The sequence below is a fragment of the Strix aluco genome, chromosome 7 (genome assembly GCF_031877795.1).
Source record: "Strix aluco isolate bStrAlu1 chromosome 7, bStrAlu1.hap1, whole genome shotgun sequence".
Classification (NCBI taxonomy): domain Eukaryota; kingdom Metazoa; phylum Chordata; class Aves; order Strigiformes; family Strigidae; genus Strix; species Strix aluco.
In genome coordinates, this window is record NC_133937.1 from 18,894,505 (window position 1) to 18,916,377 (window position 21,873).

The 21,873-nt window shown below is 46.3% G+C and overlaps 1 protein-coding gene across 2 annotated transcripts in view; it reads left to right on the forward strand.

Annotated features, from left to right (window-relative positions):
- PDLIM1 (PDZ and LIM domain 1) overlaps window positions 1-21,873 on the forward strand; it is a 45,725-nt gene that overhangs the window by 16,093 nt on the left and 7,759 nt on the right. Inside the window, exons 3-4 of one of the 2 annotated variants that reach the window (XM_074830751.1) lie at window positions 5,819-5,903; window positions 16,738-16,928. In XM_074830751.1, coding sequence (XP_074686852.1) covers window positions 5,819-5,903; window positions 16,738-16,928 — 276 coding nt within the window. Of the gene's footprint in view, window positions 1-5,818; window positions 5,904-16,737; window positions 16,929-17,239; window positions 19,378-21,873 lie in introns of those variants that run through there. The other variant, XM_074830752.1, reaches the window with a different exon arrangement.

Here is a 21,873-nt window from a genome sequence, read left to right on the forward strand (position 1 = left end):
GCCTCCCCCCAGGCTGCATCTCTTCCAAGCACTCCTCTGATTTTCCTTTAATGGGATAAGCAGCAAGACATGTCCAGCAGACTGGAGAAAGCTAGCAACTTCCTTTGGAAATTCGGCATATTATGGGAAAGATGCTTGCTCTGACAAAGAGTACTCAAAGAAGGGAAGGCTCAGGAAGAACAAATTCTCCTACCACAACATTCACCTGATAGATCCAGGCATCACCCATGTCAGTGGTAGTGCTTATGATGAATTTGACATACAGCTCTCTGTAGCTGCAGATGTACAAAAGCAGACAAATATTCATTGCAGCATGGGTGAAAATTTATTTCTAAAACAAATGGCTCTTTGCCTGTGGCTTTAGTCACCAAATAGGTGGTGGTACTGTGCTCATATGCAGCCCTGAGCAACTCAAAGGTAAAGTGTGTATTTCTGTGTTTTTTTCCAACAAAAAAGAGATGTTCCTACAGTGAGTCTGCCCTTCCCTCTATGTCTGGAGGCAGGCTGAGGGTAGTAATAAGGGAAGAATATTTGTAAAAGGGATTGCACATGTAATCTCTTGTTCTGCTCCTACTGTCCTTTTCTTCAAATTTCAAGCTGCTTTCCTGCGCAGCTCTGCTGCCAGTGTATAATATATTAATGCACCATTTTTGTTTGCAGAACAGTCTGTTACTTTGCTAAAAGTAACAGGAATGAAGCTATGTATTTGTTCTTTGAAAACTGCTAGGATCAGGGAAGTCAGATCTGTTACCAGTGCGTAGATGCTTATGAAGAAGAGAGGGAGTGTGCAATGTCATCTGCTTTTTATTCAGTAGGTTCAGTTACACTGTTGCTTACTCCACGTGTTCCCAGGTCTCAGCTGTGGGGATTAGTTGCACAAAGCCACAATAGTCTCAAATTTGTCTTCTAGGAAGTTGGTGGAATCCGTTGACTCATTTATGTTTGCTTTTTGCTTCCCTGCCAAGAAGTGTTTTCCAGCTCTGTCATCTTACTAATAATTCTTTTGGCCCTGGGAAAAGCCTGATGCTCTGTGTGCATCTATATAAGGGCAAGCAGATGGCCTGGCCCTGCGCGGCAGCTCACAACCTCTCCATGGCTGGTGTGGTGCTCCTGGGTGCATGCCGGCACCTTTTACTAATGATTGGCATGTTCAAAGTCAAGCTGGCATTTGGTGTGTTTTTACAGCCTCTTTGGCAAGGCAAAAATAGTTAACTCTGTAGCTGACTGGTGGAAGAACAGTGTGAGTCTGAGCAGTCAGGTGTGTTTTGTACTTTGTAACTCTAATGAAACTGCTTGTGATAACTTTCTGTTGTTGCCTCTGTGCAGCTGGACTTGCCCTTTTGAACTTAATGGTTGTATGAAGAGACACCTGAAATGCAAGGAGCAGAGGTCCATGCATGAAGAAATGAATTTGGGGCCTCTTGGCTAGGAAGTTGTGACTACATTGCTGTTTAAATTGGCAATAGGCTGCATGCAGCCCAAGTACAGTTTTGCTTGCCAAAGCAATTATGTCCATTAATGGATGGCTGCTAAAAGTGACTGCTCGTGTTTAAATCCAAGGGCATGTATTTTGCAGCTGTTGTAGCTAAAAGGCTGATTAAAAGGTACCTTCCTTGTAGCCTGAAAGCTCTTGTAGTTAGTCTCTAAACATTATTAAAATGTCTGTCTGAAAATCTGTGGAGGGTTGAAAGGAATTCTTCAGACCTTTCCTTATTTTTCAGCTAGCAAACTTTGTGTTGCACAAGGACCTTCTCTATCTTTATGGGTTTAGTTGTTACTTTGGTATCTTAGTTGTTTCCATCCCCGTGATTGAAATAGGAATGTAAATGTGCCTCTTGCCTTTACACAACTTACTTAAACAGTTCCTGGCTCATGGAATTAGACCTGCATTTTCCAGCTCTGAATTTTCTCTTGAAGCTATGGCTCAGCTCTGCACGCAAAGCATTGATAGCAAAATCTAGGCTCTTGTAATGTTTATATTATACCATGTTCAAGCCAAGCTCCTTGGAAAATGCTGTATTTTGTAAATACCTCTCTAGATTCCTGCCTTGACTTGCATGCAGTTTCCTTCCTCCCCTTCCTACCAGTTCCTCCCCATCCAAACTAGTGCCAGAGAGATTTCTTGGTTTCTGCGTGATGAAACAGCAAATGCATGGCTTGCTCCCTGGCCCTGTCTTGGTTGCTCTCTCTCCTGTCGTAAGGGAACAGCATGGAAATGATGGCAAATGTGACAAAGTTTGTATGTCCATGTGCCTGCAATTAATTTGCCTGGCACTTGTTCCCAGGCTTGTTTGAGTGTCATGGTTTTGTCTTCTCTTTCTGCACTATTTGAGTGTTGCTTTCTGCTGGAGTCTTATTTGAAAGAATATGCATTAGAAACCATATTCTAAAATCACTATTTGTCAATTTAAGCAGGAGTCTGTGAGATCCTATGGGGATGCTGAAGTCTGCTGTCTTTCACTGACAACAGGGTGTGATTCCCCATCAGGCTGTTGGACATCCAGCCCTGTCACTGGTGGAGAGGCAGGTCTGGCAGCCCTGCTAGAGCGGCCCCACTCTGTGGCAGAAGTACTGCCTCACCAAGGGGGGAGCGTGGAGGCAGGCTTGTGCCTGGGGATCCTCTTCTCCAGATCTGAAGAAAATCCTTCAGAAAGCCACTACAGTTCTACCAGTAACAGCCGCTGTTAACTGAAGGCACCGTTGCTGAGGCTGGGTTTGAGCTATCTGCTCTGGTGCCTGTTCCTTGCTTCATATAAGTAAGATATAAACACATGTAGGTAAGATACAAACATGATGAGTTTAACCCAATTGTCTGTGCCTTGTGCCCACGCTTCCTAGCCTTTCAGAAATAAGTCCTGGGCCAGCAGTGGGACATAAGGTGAACTTTTAGGTGCTATTTTTCTTTTTGCTGCCACACTTCAGTAAAAGTGCAGGCAGTGACACCAAGAGCAGAGCCGGAAAACCCTTGCTGAGAGCTGGGACCACCGATGAGAGCAGTCCCACCGATGACCTGCTGACCATGGGCTTCGCAGCTGGTGTGGTGGGATGGAGCATGTGCCTTGAAAGCCCTGCTAGGCAAAGCCAGTGAGAGCAAAGCTGTTGCTGTCTCCTCTTTGCAGCTTTGCTGGGGCCATAAATGGGCTGTTGAGAGTGGCTGAAGGGCTTTGCTGCAGCTGTTGTGAAGACAAAAGGAAGCTTTATCTTCCTAGCCTTAGAAGGACAACAGCCTGCACTATTTAACCTTTCTGTTTGGATAACTTTTAAACTGGATTGAAAGTAAAGCCTGGGATGACCTTGCTGCTTCCATTTATATCCAGTGACAGATCAGTATGGTAGCAGGCTGGGAAACAAACTTGTGCTTTTTGCCTTGCTAATAAGCAAGGGAGAAAAACCTGATAAAAAAAAAACCAACCCTATTGGCTGCAGTAGTTGGCCATAGCTGCCTCCCATATGTTGGAGACCAAGGTGCTGTGTCATCTCAAATGCATTGAGTGAGGGGCAGTGGGATGAAAGCAAGTGCCCAGGGTCCTGGGGGGAGGTTTCTGTTCTGTATCTATATATTGGCCTGCTCTAAGCTTAAATTTTCAGTCTGAATAGGGCCTTTTGGTGCTTCTGAAATCTGGTAATTTTAAGCTGCTGTGAAAGAAAATGCTACCTCAAAAGTACTTAGATCACTGCTACTGAGAACTGGCACAGTGATGCCTCACACTAGAAATCAGCTGAAGTGCTTAATGCTCTCTGAACTGCTCTTTTCATCTCCAGCCAATGTCCCAGCTCAGCTGGCAGGATATTTGATTTCCATATGCTTTGCTGTGTCTCCTGTTGTTCCAGAGGAGATGGAACTTGGTCGCATGTGATCTCCAAACACTTTCAAGGAATAAGGCTTTGCATTGGTCAACCGGCTGCTCCCCTCTGCAAACACAGTCTTCAAGTGCAAAATACAGCCATCCTAGAGATGGCTGTGACTTTCAAGCTTGATAGTCATAATCTGGGTAAAATTGGTGGTTCCTCAGGCACTTTAAAGCCCGAATTGCCAGAAGCAAGGAGGGAATGGCTGTTTTATACTCACCTGGGGTATGTTGTGCATCCAGTAATGACACTGTTGAGGCAAGATGATGGTCGGATTTGCATAGATCTGATCCCATGCAGCTGTTACATTCATATCTGTTAGTCTGTGTGTGCCCCAGCTCACCAGACACCAGGATGTAGGTTGTCAGGTATCAGCACTGCAGCTGAGCCCGCAGGGTGCAATAGCCTGGAGTCAAAGGTTTGCTGTACCTGAGTGCTTGTAAAGGATGGTATCTGGTGTGACCTGTGTCTTTGTACTTTTCTGTGAAAGGAGGTAAAGCACAGCAGACTTCATTCATGTTTCTTCCCTGTAAGATCCAGAGTGCAATGGGTGCAACAGCAGGTTAATAAAATTTCTCCTCTTCCTTGAGTGAGAATGCTGCCTCCTGTCTCCTCCCACTGGATGGAAGTATTAAAATACTATTTACGCAGCAAATGTCTGGGATATGTGCATCACAGTTAAATTTGGTAGACCAGATTGAATTTATTTTGGGTAGCTCTACACCCTATTTCTCCATCCTTGTCAGTTTTATAAGCCTTTTCTGTTAAAAGTCTCTTTCCAGTGACCCAGTTAATTCTCAGTGGAAGCATTCCTGTTTTGCTAACTAAGTACTTAAGTTGTAGCTGGCCCTGGAGCCACAAATATCTGGGAAGTACATCTATCTGCAGTTGCAGATTCTACAAAGGGCTCTTGTCAAAACAGGACATGGTTTTCAAAACCCATCCTATGAGTTTATCAGCCATCTGGTTGCTGCATGATGCAATGTTTAGCATTGAACAATGGTTTTCATTCAGCAATACTGCAGCCACTTGTTCCCTGCTATTAAAAAATTTGAGAAAAGTGGCACTGTTTTAGGCCATCTGAGATGCTAACTACTTTCTGTACTTCGGAGAAATGTAGGTACCATGTTTCCCACAGAGTATCTCAAGCAAATGTAAGCATTCTACTTCTTCCTCACCATTTGTTTGTCTGTTGTTCTTTGGGATATAGCGAAACTCCAGAGTGATGATGGTAAAAGCGGTTGGTTTTGGTCACAGATCTTGACTTGTGTTGCAGGCTGCTGTGAGTAATTGGGTCAGACCACAGACCAGTAAAGGTTATGTAGACTTTCTCTGACACATTATGTCATCACAGTTTTTGGTCCCATTGCAGACTTGGACCCTTTTATTATTTTTTTTTCATAATTCCCAAAAGCCTCTGTTTGTTCAGCATGGATACCACTGTATAAATAAGCTAAAAATATTTTTTGTTTTTGGTCTGCAGAATTTTTTTCTTATCTAAGGCAGCCCAGCTTCAAGAACAAAATGTTCTCTGTATAGTCAATACAGTCAAAAATAATTTATCTTCCCAGCTACCCATAAAAGCTGAAACATAGTAATCTGAATTGTCGCACTTAATTAAAGGACCTGCGTGTAAGGGATATCTCCAGCTTCTGCTGTTGGGTGACCCCCAACTCTACTGCCTGGGTTGGAGCCCATGCTTGATGTGTCGCCAGTGGAGTCCCAAAGAATAAGCCAGGACAGTCACTGCTGAGATCCCGTCTTTCTCCAAGGACCTCATACAACATAACTAAGTCATCCATGCTACGTGCCTAAAATGAGACTATCTAGATTCCTCCTGATGTGGATAGTGCTATATACAAAAGACTGAGGAAGTATTTGGGAAATTGATGAACTTCCAGTCTTTTAATAACAATAATGATGCTCAGTGATGAAAATAGATTAACTATGCAAAATTTGTGTGTTGCAGAACAGAGTCAAAAGTCTGGTCACCACTTGTAAATGAGGAGGGAAAGACGCATCCTTATAAGATGAATCTGGCCTCTCAGCCACAGGTGAGTAATGGAGTATCTGCATGCTCACGTTCCTGCTTACTCCTGTCTGACTTCGGAGCCATTTCTGACCTGATCCTCCAAGGAGCTGAGCACGTGTCACTCCGTTGGTCACATTGGGGATAGCACCATGCCCCATACCTCCTAGAAATCACGTGGCCCTTGGAAACCTTCAGAGATAGACTTCCTCCCTCATGGTCAGAAGCCTGCTGCTATGGAGAGCTAGTCGGATACCTTGCCAAGGGTAAGCTGCTTGGATCAGAGGCTATCTGCATGCTCACACCTACCATAGGGCACCTAAGGCACTATAGACAGGTGGCTTAATAAGTCATTGCTACTGTTGCTAAGCCTCTTGATTTTCATAGATAAGAAAGGTCTTGGGAGGGGAGGAAAATTATTCAGACTTAGTGGGTTTTTGCTGGGTTTTTTTGTTGTTTTGTTTTTTCCTCTTATTAGCAGTCTAGCCATGTAGAAAGTGGAAGAGAAACACACCAGCCTTTTACTTTTTAATCTGTAGGGCAGATCTTGCAGCCTCTGTCTAGGAGATTGGTTTTGTAATCTTTTGTCAGCCTTGCTTCATTGGTCTGCTGCCTCTGTCAAGTAAATGTAGTAATAACAGTGACCTGTGCAAGGACATTGCCTGGGCTACGTTTAGAGGGTTACACTGCACAAATCTACAATAACTGCACTAAAATCAGTGGCACTTCTGTGGATTTTCGCTGGGGCAGTGACACAGATTCTGGTCCTAGCATGCATCCCATGTGAGTCTTTCTAGCAAAATAAGGAGAGATAAAACTAGCTTGACTCTGCAGTTAATTAAGTTCTAATATGTCTGTTTGGGTTGGAAAGGACCTGAACCTAAAGTGACACATGTGCAGCAACACTGTGCCCAGACCTTGGCCTGGGATCTGTCCATGCTCCCTCTCATGCCAGGCTGCTGTGTGTTGCTTGGCTCGAAGGCGTGGTGTGGCGTTCTCTAGGTGTTTCATAACTTGGCCAAGGCACAGTGTGACACTGAGCCATTTGGACTTAGGTTGGGCTGAGGCTGTGCACTGTCACCTTCCTGTGACACTGTTGAGCTGAGGTCTGATCAGCTGCCCCAGCTTTGGAGAAAGCTTTGCAGCTTTCTGCTGCATACCTTGAGACTCGAGGGCTATCTTTTGCCGAAGGAGTGGGGCAGAGTCTGCAGTGAGGCTTTGCTGCAGGGCTGCAGAGGTTTATTGTTTAATTCAGCAAGAGACCCGATCCTGGAGACCAAGTCCCTGACCCAGCTGTTAGCCAGAATTTAGCTAAATGCCCCATCATTAAATACGGGGCACTGCACATGCCATGCAGGAGTTTAACATAGTTCACCAAGTTTGTTAACTGTGGCAAGAAACCTGCTGCTGCAGCACCCCTGTCACTAGCTGCACCACACTTTCTCCCTGAGTCCAGCCTGTGTCACTGGATAGATATCCACTGCTGGTCAAGTACTAAACATAGGCTATTTTAATTAACTGATACCACCTCTTTCTTAAACTCATTTGCTATGGCAGTTTTGACCCTTTAGTCCGTTGCCCTGTGGGAGGAATGTGTGTGTGTGTGTGTGTGTGAGTCAGCCCTGGACTGTTTCAGGGAGCCTACTGCAACTCAGTAAGAAAGATGGGTGAGAGTGACTAACCTTAATTCTGGTCTTTAACTTACAAGTCATGCCCTGCTTTCTAAAATCCAAGTAAATGCCATCACGAAGGTCAGACTCTGCAGGATTTGGCAGTAATCCTGGTGGTGGAGTGCGTTCCCTCCTAAACCCTAACCTTAGTCCTAATCCTGGTTCTAACTCTGGCCATTATATAGATACCACAATGCTGCCAGTTCATAAGTGTGGCCAAACTGAATTTGTTGATACCAATCTGTAACTAACTTCAGCAGAAGAATTTGGTGAAAAAGTGACTGCAGACAGATTCCTGTTACAAACCTTATCTCTGAGCAGTGACCCTTGTCTTAATCTTGCACTAGAAACCAACTGTGGCCCGAAAATTAGGCTTTGACCCTTGTGATGGCTGATACTAGAAGAATTTTATTTCTTGGTGTAACAGGAACATTCAAGCTCTTACAGAAGTCTTGCCTTTCTTCTTCCCTTCCTTAACATGAAACCAATTAAGTAATTTGCAGTGGTCTACATGAGTGGTGCTTGCTGTTTTTCAGAGCATGGGGCTTTCCTTTAAAGGGCTTTGCCTGCTACATACTCAAGCAGAGGAATTTAGCGGTGTGAGGGAAGATGTATGTCTCATGTTTCCAAACCACAAGCTCCCATTTTACCTTTCCCACTTAACAGTGCCTGAACATCCTAGTCTGCTGTGCCAGGGAAAAGTGTCATGAACACCATTAAGTTTTAAGGTGTTTTTTTTCTAAATACACACCCGTTTCCTTTTTCAGTAGCTGACTGCAGCAAGTGAGGTTTGTGGTGAGGTCGGTCTGCTTGGAGCATGATGTCAGCAGAGCATGCTGACTCCTGCCAGAGCCATGGCAAGCATCGGCCAAGTATCTCTGGGATTGTGTCTTTGCAGCATCACCAGGGATTTCAGCCAGGCCTGCTGCAAGTCATCAGCAGAGTGCAGAAGGTGCTGTGCATATATATACTAGCATGGCAAAGTGCTATGAATTTTACTGCAAAGATACTGATCTTATTTTTCTAACAGGGTTGATAGAAGTTCTGAGTAGAGCCCAGTCTTTGAAGGCAGTGCTGTATGAGCTGTTCCGGTTTTTTTAACTTGCTGGCCAGTGAAGATAATATATTTGCTTTCCTTGGCAACAGTCTCATGCAGGACACTTATTCATTCACTTACCAAAGAAAACAGGACATGCTGAGTCCAAGTGGTTCACTTAAGTCCTGATCGAGGGTCCTCTGAAGATGTTTCTCACTGGTTTTGCACACAGCCCTTTGAATGCAGAAATACAATCATACATGTGAATAGACTTACTTCAGGCTCAAAAAAAGCAAGCTTTAAAACCTTTGCTGTAGAAATTGGATTGCAATTATTCAAATAAGTTTGTACCTTTCTTAAAATTAGGTAATTTGATGTTGTCTCTCCTACTTTCAATATCTTAACTGAAATTTCCCACAACACTTGACCACCTTGTTTTATTGGTATAGTTAAATACCTAGATCTTTGCAAAAGATCTTGCAAGAGAAATTAATTTCAGTTTGTCTCAAGAACTGTTGTATGACTAGCCACACATTTTAAGAACATAGAAACGTTTAGTTTGGAAAAGACCTTTAAGATCATCGAGTCCAACTGTTAACCTAGCACTGCCAAGTCCACCACTAAACCACATCCCTAAGCACCAACCACATCTACACCTCTGGGGATGGTGACTCAGCCACTTCCCTGGGCATCCAATGCTTGATAACCCTTACAGTGAAGAAATTTTTCCTAATATCCAGTCTAAACCTCCCCTGGTTCAACTTGAGGCCATTTCCTCTTGTCCTATCACTTGTTACTTGGGAGAGGAGATTAACACCCATCTCACTACAGCCTCATTGCAGGTAGTTGTAGAGTGTGATAAGGTCTCCCCTGAGCCTCCATTCTTCAAGGCTAAACAACACCAGTTTCCTCAGCTGCTCCTCATAAGACTTGTGCTCTAGACCTGCTTACACATTTTTTACCCTATTTGAAATAGCATTTTTGTTTACTTCTGTAATCCTTTTGGAGGCTGATACTTGGTGAAATGCTGCATCATCCTGTGGAAGTATTTTCCCTTACTTGGAGTGCAAGTTCATGATATTTGGAAAGTAAAAAGGCATTCCACAACCTCCCGTGCATTCTCTGAAGTCCTGAATCCCAAGGCTGACTTCATTGTCTAAGCTGACCTTTGCCTATGAAAGAGCTACAGCCTTATTATTATTTCATTACCTTTATCTGTCTAAATTAATTTAAACTGAGGCAAGGGTGATGACAAAATCACATTTCATCAAAAGGTGCAGCAGCTTGTCGGTGCTGATGTCTCAGCGGCTGAGCCAGCTTTGTTTTGGGTGCGACCATGGCAACATTAGGGAAAGGAAATGACCGAGTCTTCTTAGTATATTTACTCAATTATTTCACTTGCACTTCTCACCCACATCCTAAGGATGATTGCTCAGTGTCATTTTCCCATCAAGAGCTTCTCCTCACCGTAGTGGGAAAGAATAAAATAACACATCTGCCTCTTCCTTCTGCTTAACATTTCTTGAGAAAAGTGATCACAGCAAGAGAGAACAAGTTACTTGGTGGCCAAGGTAATTTTAATGCTTATGACACTGACCAGAGACCAGCATAACTTTCAGACTGCCCTGCTCTCTGGTGACCCTGGGCCAGGCATTAAGCTCCAGACCAATGTGCTGGTGTGCGCGGCTGTATTGCCCCTTAGTAAAATGAACAATAAAACTCTATCCCTCAGACTGTGCTATGTCTTGTCAAACCTGGGCTCTCTAGGAGAAGGTTTGTCTTTTTTTTTTTCCCCCCTGTATTTGTAGGGCACTGAGGTCAGTGGGGCCTAGGTCTTTGAGTTGAGTGAGCTCATGTAGGGAGTGAGCTGAGAGGGACCTGCTTCGAGGGTGGACAGCACCAGGACTGTCTCCAAAAAAGCTTGTCCAACTCCCTGAAGGTGACATATGCCATTTACAGTGAGGCACAAGTATTAACGTCACTCCTCAAGAATGTCAGTGAAAACTCTTGGTTTGAGATGGATATGTCAGCTCTTCTTAACCACGGAAGATATGGGCTTTCAAACATGAGGATGTTGGATGTTTTGGTTTGTTTTTTTTTTTTTTTTTTAAATGAGAAATAACCTCCAGCTCTGAGGGTGGATCTGGGTATTTGTGAGATGGTATAGACAGCCAGCCACTTCTGTCTTCCCAAGGCTTCTTGAGAGTGCCTGTCCTGTCCTCATCCTTGTCCTCGCAGAGTGATGTCATTGTTTCTGTCTTGTGTATTTTATCTCCTTGGATACAGAGAAGGCAGGGGCTATAGAAACTGGGTGTGTGACTGGCTTGGCCTTTGATAAGGCCATGCATGTGTGGGCAATGCATGAAGCAATAGGTATATAAAGGAACAACATCGCATTTCAGATGGAACAGTGCTGGTATATCGCTACCTGCTGTTTTTGGTTAAAAGGCGTTACCACATGGATGTGGAATGTGTCAGGGATGTGGAGGGAGAGGATGTGGGAAGCCAGCCTTGTTGTTTTATCCCCCTACAATAACAAAACCCCAAACCCTTCCTAATTTCTAATCGGATTTCAAAGCATTGCAAAAGATCTTTCCATAGCTGAAAAACCCCAAACAATAACAGAGAGAGAGGTGAAAGTAAAGGCACTTCTTAATACTTGTGATTGCAGCTGATGAAACATAGCATGGGGTAGAGTTTGCCATGAAGACATCCTCTTCTGAGCTGTTGCTGCATGTTTGGCGTGAGCAGCCTCCCCGCACCAGCACGCTGGCTGGGCACAAGCGCAGCCTTTGCTCCCTGGGCAGCTTTGCAAGGGCAAGGATGGGGCCAGGGGGTTTGGCTGTTGGTCTCCACTCTCCTTCCCTGCCTGTGGGACCAGAGTGCTCTCGTTTGCTGAGGTTTGGTCAGGGGCCCGTTTTCTTAGAGTTGAGTAAACATTTATACTGAGAAATGTTTAATCTTGTTTCCTCTTGGTGTGGCTCTTGAGGTGTGCAATCCAGGAGTGCCTGCCCCGAGCCTCCGGGATCTGACTTGGAACGCAAAAACATCCCACGTTTCTGGGACCCAGTGGGGCAGCGGGTTTTGCCAGCTCGCTTGGCTGCTTGTGGGGCCGTGGGAGCTTTCACTTGTCCCTGTAACTGCAGAGCCTGGGTGCTAATTTTTTTTTAATTTGTAACATGAGGTCGGTGTGAATCCCCTGACTCCGAGAGCTGGAGCTTCAGGAAATAACCACACTGGCTAGTCTCTAAATCATGACTCCACACCTGAAACTAGTTTTTAGTAGCTTCAAGCAGCCCCCTGTTTGATACTCGACCTGTCTTTCCTCTGGGGGCTGTGGGGACGTGGCTTGGGAAGGGGCAGGGTATAGTCTGGGAGCAGGGGAGTGGTGGCAGTGGGCCAGTAGCCAGCACCTCTGAGGCCCCAGTTCTGCTGGCTGCCTTCAGGCCATGTTGTGGGGAGAGGAAAATCCCGTTTATGGGAGAGGCTGCCTGACCCCTCACATCTCGGTTTAGTTTTATTTGGCGAGTACAAAAACACTCCACGTTTTTCCTGTTTTGGGTGGTGGTGAGGTCAGTGCAGCTGGGATGGCCTTGGCCATGTCACCACACGGCGGATGTGACCTAAGAGCTCACCCTCACCCCAGACTGCCCCCAACCTGCCCAAGAGCACATGGGGCCATGGAAGCTTCCAGGTGGTTTTATGTCCTGGTGCATCCGATGTGCCCCAGCTCAGCTGAAGGAGGTGGCTCATCCTGGGCTGTCTGTCCATCTGTCTGCCTTGCTGACAGCTGGGAAGTTCCCTGGAGTTCCATGCCCCAATTCCCAGGACAAGCAAGTCCCATGGTGGTAGCTATGTCCATCTCTGGTGCATGTTTAAGGAAGAAGCATCTGCCCACACCACAAGCCACTGACCGGCCCTGGGCATGGAGGTGATGGCTGACGTAGCTGTGGGGATTTCACAGGCTGGGCTGCATCATCGCTGAGTGTGGCCTGGCGCGAGTGGGGTGAGAGGGCGGAAGGGGCCATTGTTTTCCCAGATAATTTCCCGTGACGCAGCCTGCAGCCGGTGCAGTAGGAAATGCTGATCTGCTTCCTGCCCCGGTGCAGGGACGTTTTCCCTGTCCCCGCAGCCTGGCACCGCAGCTGGTGTCTCCCTGTCAGGAGGGCTGGGGTAGCAGGGGAAGCCCCTTGGCACCCAGCTGGAAGGGTTGCGGTCAGTGTCTACAGTGCACGGCAGTGTCCTCATCTGCCCCTAGACAGGGCTGCTGCCACTAACAGCCAGTGCTCAGAAAACTCATCTGGCAGGAGACCTGTGTATTTCACCTGAAGCTGGGGTCCTACAAACTTTGTTTGTCCTTGGGATTGGGAAATAGCTTTTTCTCGGGGATGGGGGTATTCCACTGGTGCCTGAAGGACTTGGGAGCACATGGGATTGTGCGCCAAAGCCACTTGGAGCTTGTTTGTATAGAGGAGATAGTTTCAGGTAGGGAGGGGGCTGCTGGAGGAGTAGCTTCATTCTGAAACTGAAGTAAGGTGAGACCTCTCTGAGTTCAGAAGCAGCACCCTGGCAGAGAAGTCTGTGCAGTTGTTAATTCATTTTATCTTGGGCTAGCCACTCTGCCAGCCCCTCTGAAGAGATACCTCTGCAAAGGAAGAAGGGGAGTGAGCCTGGTATCTGTGCAGACAAAGCAGTTTAGCTATTATGGTATCAGCTTATAGTGGTAAAATACTGCTCTTGATTATCCTAGCTGGAGGCTTGGGATCTTCTGTACCCTGGCTCCAGACCAAAATAACCGCTCCAGTACCCCTGCTCGCTGCTGACTGCAGCCTGCTGCAGACAGGGGTGGTGTCGGGGGACTGAGGCAGTGCCATGGCTTGCAGGCAGGGTGAGGCAAGCACTTCTGGATTTGCCTGCAGATGCCAACCACAGATGTCTCTGAAAAGATCTAATATATTAGTTGCACTCCTCTGTACTGTGGACAAAGAAAAAGCTGGTCGTGCTCTGACTGGATAAGAGCATGTCCTTGTGTTTGACTGCCAGTTCTTTCTTTGCAAACAGACCATTGCTTACGGCTCTTGCAGTCTGTCCCCCAGCCAGGGAGGCTGTTTAATGCTGCTTGACCCCTTTTCCTTGTGTTGGTCCTGGGAACGCCATAGCCTTAGAGATGCTGCAAACCCCAGGCATCTCAACTGCATAAACCAGGCACTGCCCCACACGTGTATACACTATAGCAGTGTTTTTGTACATTTTTCACTTGCCTACTGGTGGACAGGTTTTTGGGAGTGTCACATTTCTGATTTTTTTTTCCAGTATTAAGTCAGAGACTCTCACATAAACCCATGATTCCAGGAGCTGGGGCTTTAACAAAACAGCACAGGGCCTGCATTGGCAGTTCTGGAAAATCCCTAGGTGAATACATTTGACAGTGAAAAGATGTTATCTTTTGATCTTGGGATCATGAAAGCACTTGTTCTTTGCAAATTCCTTCCACAGCTTGAGCAGAAAGAGCAGCGTGGTGTGACAGGAAGTGCTGTAGAATTTGGATTATCCAAATGCCCTTTGTAATGTTACTGTTCTTGTAATACTTGTCTATAGACTCTTGAGTTATACATCTTCTACGCTGTTCTCTAGATGGGATTTTTCTAATCTAATCTTCAGACACCAACTACTGCACCAATATCTCTACTTAACCTGTTATAAAATCCCTTATAGTCAGTGGACTTTATCCATGTGAGAGCTACTACAGATGTCCCGACACTTTTGAAATCTTCGCTTATGGTCTTGGACATTATTACACAGCAGAAAACCTACCTGGTGGCCAAAAGTAGGCAAAAATCTCTGTGGATTCTATGTCTGAGCCTATGTTGCAGTACTCTTGGAGTCAAGACACTAATGTGATTTCAGTCTCTCTCCTCTGTCTGGCTATTTTCTCAACACTTAACTTAAACATCGTTGAGCCCTCCATCACTGTCAAACTGATTTGGGCTTGGTGGGGGTGAGAACATGCCCATGTGCATGTGGAGTATGTAATTGAGATGTCTTACTTCCTTAGGGAAACCAGCATTTAAAAAAACAATACTCTTAAATGACTTCCCTTTCGCTAATTCTTGGTTAATACTTAAATGTTTCTGCAATACAGGTTGTGACATGGTTTCAACTCTGAGCCTCTTTGACCTAAGAGTAATAACCCCTTTAGCCTAAAACTTCTGCCTCTGTCTTTCATTAAACCAGCTATTTATGTGTATGTCTGAAACCCTCTTCTACTTGTGGCCTCCGAATGGTGGGCTAGCATGTGTATTTAATGCTGATGTAAGATCACTGATACTTTTCCCCACAGTGTGATATGCAGGCTGAGGTAATTTTTTTTTGCCAGAATCCACAGTTTCTGCCATGGGAAAGACTATTTTTATGAGCACTACTTTGTGTGTTGAATGAGATTGCAACAAAGGGAGATTAGCTAATTACTCCAGGGTCTTTCTTCCTTTGGTCTGTGGGAAAGCTTCATGGCTGACGTCCATACGTATTGGCCAGAAAGCTGTGGGAGAGCAGTCCCGCCACCCCTCACCTGAACATCTTGAGCTACCCCACTGATTTCAAATTACTTATAACTCACGAGTGTGTTTGGATCCACGCCGCTCTTCTCTGAGGGATCCTATGCTGTGCTTGATGCCTTAAATAGCATTCGAGTGCCATGAAGTGAGATGACTCCCATCTGTCAGTCTGGGAATACTAGCCAGCTGCCTAAGGAAATCTGGGGACATAAAAGTGATTTAAAGGAAAATCTGTAGGGAAACTTAGTCATACTTGTTTCTAACAAGTGTTTATCCTGTAACTATAGCTCTATCAAACAAATGCCGTGAGATGTTCAGAGTGTGGTGAAGACTCACTTAGTCGGTGTAGAAGTCAGCACCTGTATGGAGCGGGAGGGGGTAACTGGTTGTGTTCATTAGAGCTGGGAACTATGGGCCCAGCATGTGAAGAAGGGCCCTGTTTCATCCTGTGCCATTGGAAGCTAGCCCTGTATTGAAGCCATGCCCAATCTCTACAGCTAGCTGAAACATTTCAAAACGCACATTTTGGTGCCATCTTTTAGAGCCCTGGATATTTCAGCCGCCTCTGTGAACATTAGACCTTTCTTATGCCTGCTCTAGAGAAGCCCTGTTGTACTTTCTTCTTGCTTTGGTCAAGTGTCTTCTCTGGGGAGAAATAAGCCCTGGATGTTATTATCTCTGCCCCAAGGCTGCTAATTCCTAGCCTGCTGAACTGGTGAGGGGGTTTAGAAATGTCCCCATATTTGTTAGTGCTGCTTGTGATTCAGAAGACTCTTATTTCATGTCTTATTTAACTTGGATTTGGCCGCTTTCTTATTAACTTGTAACTAATGTTTCTAAGTATTCACTAATACTGCTGGAAGCCTCCAGTTTTCAGCAAACCCAGAACAACTAGGTGATATACTTCTGACACTGAAGTCATCTCTGGCAGTTAGCTATCACTGCCTGTGGACAGGCTTTTGTATTAACAATTATCATCTTCACAAATTTATTGTGAGAATTTCTTGTCCAGAAGGTCCAAAGTTGTTCATCAAACACAACTGTGAACCTCAGTCTTAGCTGAAGGAGCAGATGTGCTCCAGAGCACTTGTAGTAATGACAAATGCCTTCTTTTTGGGTTGCCTTTATCTAAGAAAAGCCAGACTTTGAGACGTCATTGAAGAGTGCTCCTCTTTCTGCCCCTCATGTTCACTTTTCCATAGAAATCAGCTCTGCTTTCAGGAATTGCAAGGAATGCTTATCATCTGTAGTCTTGCATGAGAAGGTAGGTCCAGTGGCTTACTGTAGGCTTGCAAGAGCTCCCTGGTGTGTGGCACCTTGAGCTAATAGCTCTGGCAGTGTTTCTGAGCTCTTATGTTCCCAGCATGTAAACTCTGAAATGTCCTGAAGGTCAGCCTGAAAGTATCCAGGATGGGGCTGGGGGCCCTCGTGACATGTGGGGGACACTCACCTGCTTTGGTGGTTGTGGTTGCATGCTCCTCAGCTGGCACCACAAGCAAAGCCCACCACTGCAGCGGCTGCTCGCTCCAGGCTGCCCCGTCACATCCCACCTGCATGCCTGAGCACCTCTGATTTTTGCCTCTGCTCCTTTGCATGCAGAAAATAAGGCACATAGGAAGTGCACACAACCGGAGCGCGGTGCCCTTCACTACTGCCACGGCTTCTGCCCCCAGAGTGATCACTGCTCAGTACAACAGCCCAGCAGGCCTCTACTCCTCAGAGAACATCCAGAACTTCAACAGTGCAGTAGAGTCAAAGACATCACCTGGGGCTCTGGAGCCTACCAAGCTGTAAGTATCTTCCTTGCCTCCCCTCCCTGCCTGGGCCCCCAGGGGAAGGCTCCAGGAGTTCCCTGCGAGGGTATCAATATGTTAACTGAGAAAAGCTCTCTTTCAGGACAAGGGAAGGAGCAGAGGCACAAGTGTGGATGTGGTTCCTGGGGGCAGGGCTCAGAGGAGAGGCAACATTTCATGAGATGCATAAATGAAATTAATACTGTTGTGTTTCTTTGTTTAGCAGAGACCGACGCAGTTTCCGTGTGCGTTCAGCATGACATACCAGCCCGCTGGTCTGAACAGGTGCCTGATAGCTTATTATGAGCACTTTGTAAAGTTAGCGTTTTGTGCTGGCTTTGCCGGCAATGCTGGGCAGGAAGGGTACCAGCTAGTGCAGGAAGCACATGTGTCCCCATTCCTGACTGGCCTGGGATTCGTAGACAGGCTCTGCCTAGGTTTGGATCTTTCTATTTTTTATTACTGAACCTTGTTCTTCACAGGAGTTGCTTAACTGCCCTAAGTCTCTGTATAGCAGTACCAAACTGCCTGGAGGACTTTGGCCACTTTTACAACAAAAGCTGCAAGACCAATGCTTTAGGTGGTACTTGACTAAATTCCTGACTTGTGAATGAGGAGACAAAAGTTACTTCAGCCTCTGCTTTTGCAGGTCACAAAGACCTGAGATTGTGGTTTAAAACAAGCCTGAAAACTTGCCCCTGACTGAAACTGATTTCTCGCACTGGCAGCCCCATCTGCAGCATGGGCCCTTCTAGGCAGAGTTATGGTGCTGCAGCTGGCAGATGATGTGACAAATGTTTGTTCCTCATTTGCTTCTGGTATACTTCAGCAGCCTCATTCAGGGGCTGAGCAAAGGCAGAGCAAGGACAAGGGAAGTGTGACTTTATGTTAACCTGATGGGACCATTTGGTAGTCAGATACCACCACTGGTCCAGTCTGGAGTCCCCTCCCGGTGAGAGCACTCCCTGGAAGACAGGTATATTTGGCTGGAAACTTGTGGGTGATCCCTTTTTCTTGCAGGGATCAGCAAAGAGGTGTGTTTCTTCTAGTGCTGTGGCTCACTGTGCTCCTCCTAGCAGGAAGGTCCACTGCCAGCCCTGTTGCTTGTGGGGTACATGGCATCTGTTTCATCTTTCCCTTGCTGAAACACAGCAAGTTGCAAAGGAATGCTGGGGGAACTGTGGGTGAGACCTTCTATGCTAATACACTTTTGTTTGCAGAGTCATCAAAAGCAAATGAATTGCTGCTGTTTTTCAGTAAGAGTCAGGGGCCTCTCCCTACCATTAAAAACCCACTGAGGTCTCCCCAGTTCACAAGCACAGGATGTGTAGGTTCTCCCTTCACGCAGCCTTACAGCTCCCTTTAAATTCCTGTCCATCTGTTTTGCTGAGTTATTTGTACATGGTTGACCTTGCTCTGGGTTTACGTGACATTTGTCTGCATCCTCATCCTGCACGTAGCAGACACACAGCCTATCTGAACCCAGCAGCCTGATTCTGCCACTGCATATGGTGACATGACATGAGGGCCTGGTCCATGCTCCAGCCTTAGAGGGTGTGTGATGTAAATGCAGGGCTGTGGTACAGACAGAAACACCAGCAAATATCTCCGCTGGATTTGGTGTCACAAAGCAGGCAGGGAGGGCTGAGCACATCTGTTGTGGGATTGGAGGTGAGATTGCCCCTCAGTAGGGTGCCCAGGCTAGCTGTGGGAAGAGCAGCAGTGAAGGCAGCATTCCTTGGCTGGACAATGGGACCATGAGTGTCTGCTCAGATAGCTAGTTCATAGTAAAACCCCCGCTGCCGTGTCTTCATTGCTTTTACAACCCCTGCATTTGCTCATCAGTAGAGCTACTGCATTTTAGTTTTTGTGGACACACCTGGAGTGCGAGACCAGAGCCACAGCATTAGCCAGAAGCCTTTAATGTAAAAGGTTACGTATTCTTCAGTAGTGTGTCCCTCAGACAGTATTCTGCAACTGCTTGTATTGCTTGGATTATTTGGTTTAGTCCTTCATTAATTTCTTCCTTCTTTCCTTTCTTCCTCCTTTGCATTTTTCCCTCAATTCCACAATGTAAAACCCAAATGAACCCGCAAACAAACACAACTCAAATTGCCTGTGTGAACACGTGGGCCCATAGCCGCCCATCGCCAACAAGTGCGATGCAGGCTCCCTTTGCCTCCGTCTATAACCCTCTGCAGGCGCAGACCTCCAAGCCACCGCAGCGGAGGCACAGCACCTCCTCCATCCCCAGCCAAGTCCGAGTGGGGCCTGAGCAGCTGAAGTGTGTGGCCCAGATCTGCCCCAACAGCCCTGTGGAAGTGGAGGTGCCGGGACTCAAAGTGCTGCATGTGCAGTTCAATTCTCCCCTACAGCTCTATTCACAGAGCAACATCATGGATTCTCTGCAGGGGCAGATCTCTTCCATTAGCCCCGATTTCCCCAGGTAACCTGCCCACTGCCTCTGTGGCTGACTCGGTGCATCCATTCATCCACATCTTGGTGTCCACGAGTGCCTTGTCCCTGTCTGTGGCTCACGGTGTTGGCCAGTCACAAGAAAACAGCGTTTACATTTCACCTTTACGACATTAGTGCATGACTCTTCACAGGAGCTTTCTCTGCATTGTGTCTGTGTCCAACACCACGGGAAGCACCAAAACATGATTTCAGCCTGTTGTTGTGTCCATTGCCCCCTGCGCACCTGCGCAGCACGGCCTTGACAGCAGCTGGTGGCTTTGCTGGAGGAGCTACCTGCAGCAGATGGATTTTCTGGGGGCGGGAGACTGCTTTATCCTGAAAGCTGGTGTTTCTCCTGCACTGAAACAACTGTTGTTGGTGACTGGAAGGTGCTGCCGCGCGTGTCCTTGTGCTTTTGTTTCACTGGCTGCAGGCTGGGCCATGGGTGTGCGCTGGGCGTGTTCCATTTCAGGCTGAAGCAGGTTCCCATGGGTCTCCATCTTTGGCTGATAACACTCATGAGTTTGGAGCAGCCTGGGCAGGCACCAGGCACATGGAGGACCCAGTCTGTTTTCCCACCCCTGCCCACTTGTCTGCACATGTTGCTGCTCTTGGGGCTGCCTCTTTGCCTGTAGGAGCAGAGGATGCTCGACATGCAGGACCTGTGGAGAGCCTCAGCATCACAAAGCCTGGGTGCTCTTTGGTATTTGCTGTGTGGCAGTTGTGAAATGGCTGTCCTGTGCCTCTAAATAACAGTCTACAGGGTTTTACAGTATGAAGATGGGTGAAGCAGAGAGCTCGTTTAGCCATCTTGCAGGAGGGCTCCAATCAAGGCTGAATTGTTTCAGAAGATACGAACCTTCAGCAGTTACCCCGTTACGTGACTAAGCAGCTTGCAGTGGTGTGACCTGTGGTCCAGGGAGATGGTCAGTCCCATAGCCTCCATGGGACAGAGCAAAAGTGTGCAGCTAGGTCTCATAGCTCCTCAGCTGCTCACAGGCCCCTCCTGGGCTTAGCACCTTGTGCTTCAAAGCAGAAAAATTGGTGTCCTCACCTGTGGGCCCACACAGCCAAGCTTTGCCATGTGCCAGCAGCCAAGAGATAATGGGGGGCTGTGGATTTACTCCTGCCTTGTTACTCTGTCCAGTTACTTGCTGTAAGTCACTGCTCTGGCTTGTAGCCGATACCATGCACACCAGGAGCAGTCACACTCTGCTGGCTGGCTGTCCTGGTCTGGACAGCTGATAACACTCACAAAGGAGCCCCAGGCATCAGCAATTGTTTTATTGCAAGAGCGAGTGCTCCAAGTACTGGGCCTTCCTGTAGCCCAGCTTTGAGATCCTTGTAAACTTTACAAAATGTACTAGCATAAAATAGTAAAATTACATTAGTAAAGAATAAACTGTGCTTTTCTGAAGACATTGTGCAAGGCTGTGTCTTTATGGTTTTTATTACCATCTTCTTGCCAGTTTTCAAAGCTCAGTGATCCAGTGTTGTACAGTCAGCATTGCAAGTTGCCTATGGTAGAAGCAGTGAGATCCAGTAACAGTTCTGTCCGTCTGAAATCCAGTAAAGGTTGTTGGAGTTTCCCCCCAACAAAGTTTTTGCATCGGGGAACGCCTGCACATGGAAAAGGACACCAGTTGCCACTGATTGCTGCAGATAAAGTACCTGTGTAACAGGAGGTGCCATAAATCAGCCGACATACGGAGACTCATTATGCTGCAGGCACAATTCTTGTGCCTGTGGCCTTGCCCATTCAAAAGGTGCATGTGCTTTTTGGTGTTTTTTTTTCTTTAAGCAGCATAGCCTTCTGCCCTGACAAGTTGAGGTATTTCACTCTGCTGGTACAAATTCTCAGATTTGGGTTTTTTTTATAGTCTTTTGGAAGTCTTGTATATGGAAGTATATCTGTATGGGAGAGCTGATCTCTATGTTTTGCACACTGCCACAATGCATGGTTGAAGTGTGATGGCTTTCTTTAGTGCTCTTTAAGATGACGTAGCCTTTGCTTTTTGAATGCATGTTAGTGAAACATCCTTAGTATGCGAAGTGTAATGAAAGGCTTCTTTCCTAGTGTTTTTATGGGTGGATAGAGTGGTGGGAGTATGTGAGTTTATGTAAAATGAATGCAGTGTGGGGCATGGATTCTATTGGGATAACCTAGGACATTTTCTGTGTAAGTCATTATTTTATTTTGGATGAGAGCTTCAGTAAATGAGATTCAGGCTTCAAGGCTTCAACTGCTTGCAGGTCTAATGTGTTTCCTGCTCCACAGAAAATTACCAAAGATGGAAACATTTTATGAAGTTTTTTTCACGGAAATAGCATTTTATAACACGTGCAATGATTTTACCCCTGATACTTGAAGAGTTTATTATGTAGAGTAACTCCCAGGTGACTCAGCTGCACAATGGCATGGAAAGTATGCAGTTGCTTGCTCAAGAAAAAGATTTCCCTCTGCAATTTAGACTGAACTTCAGGA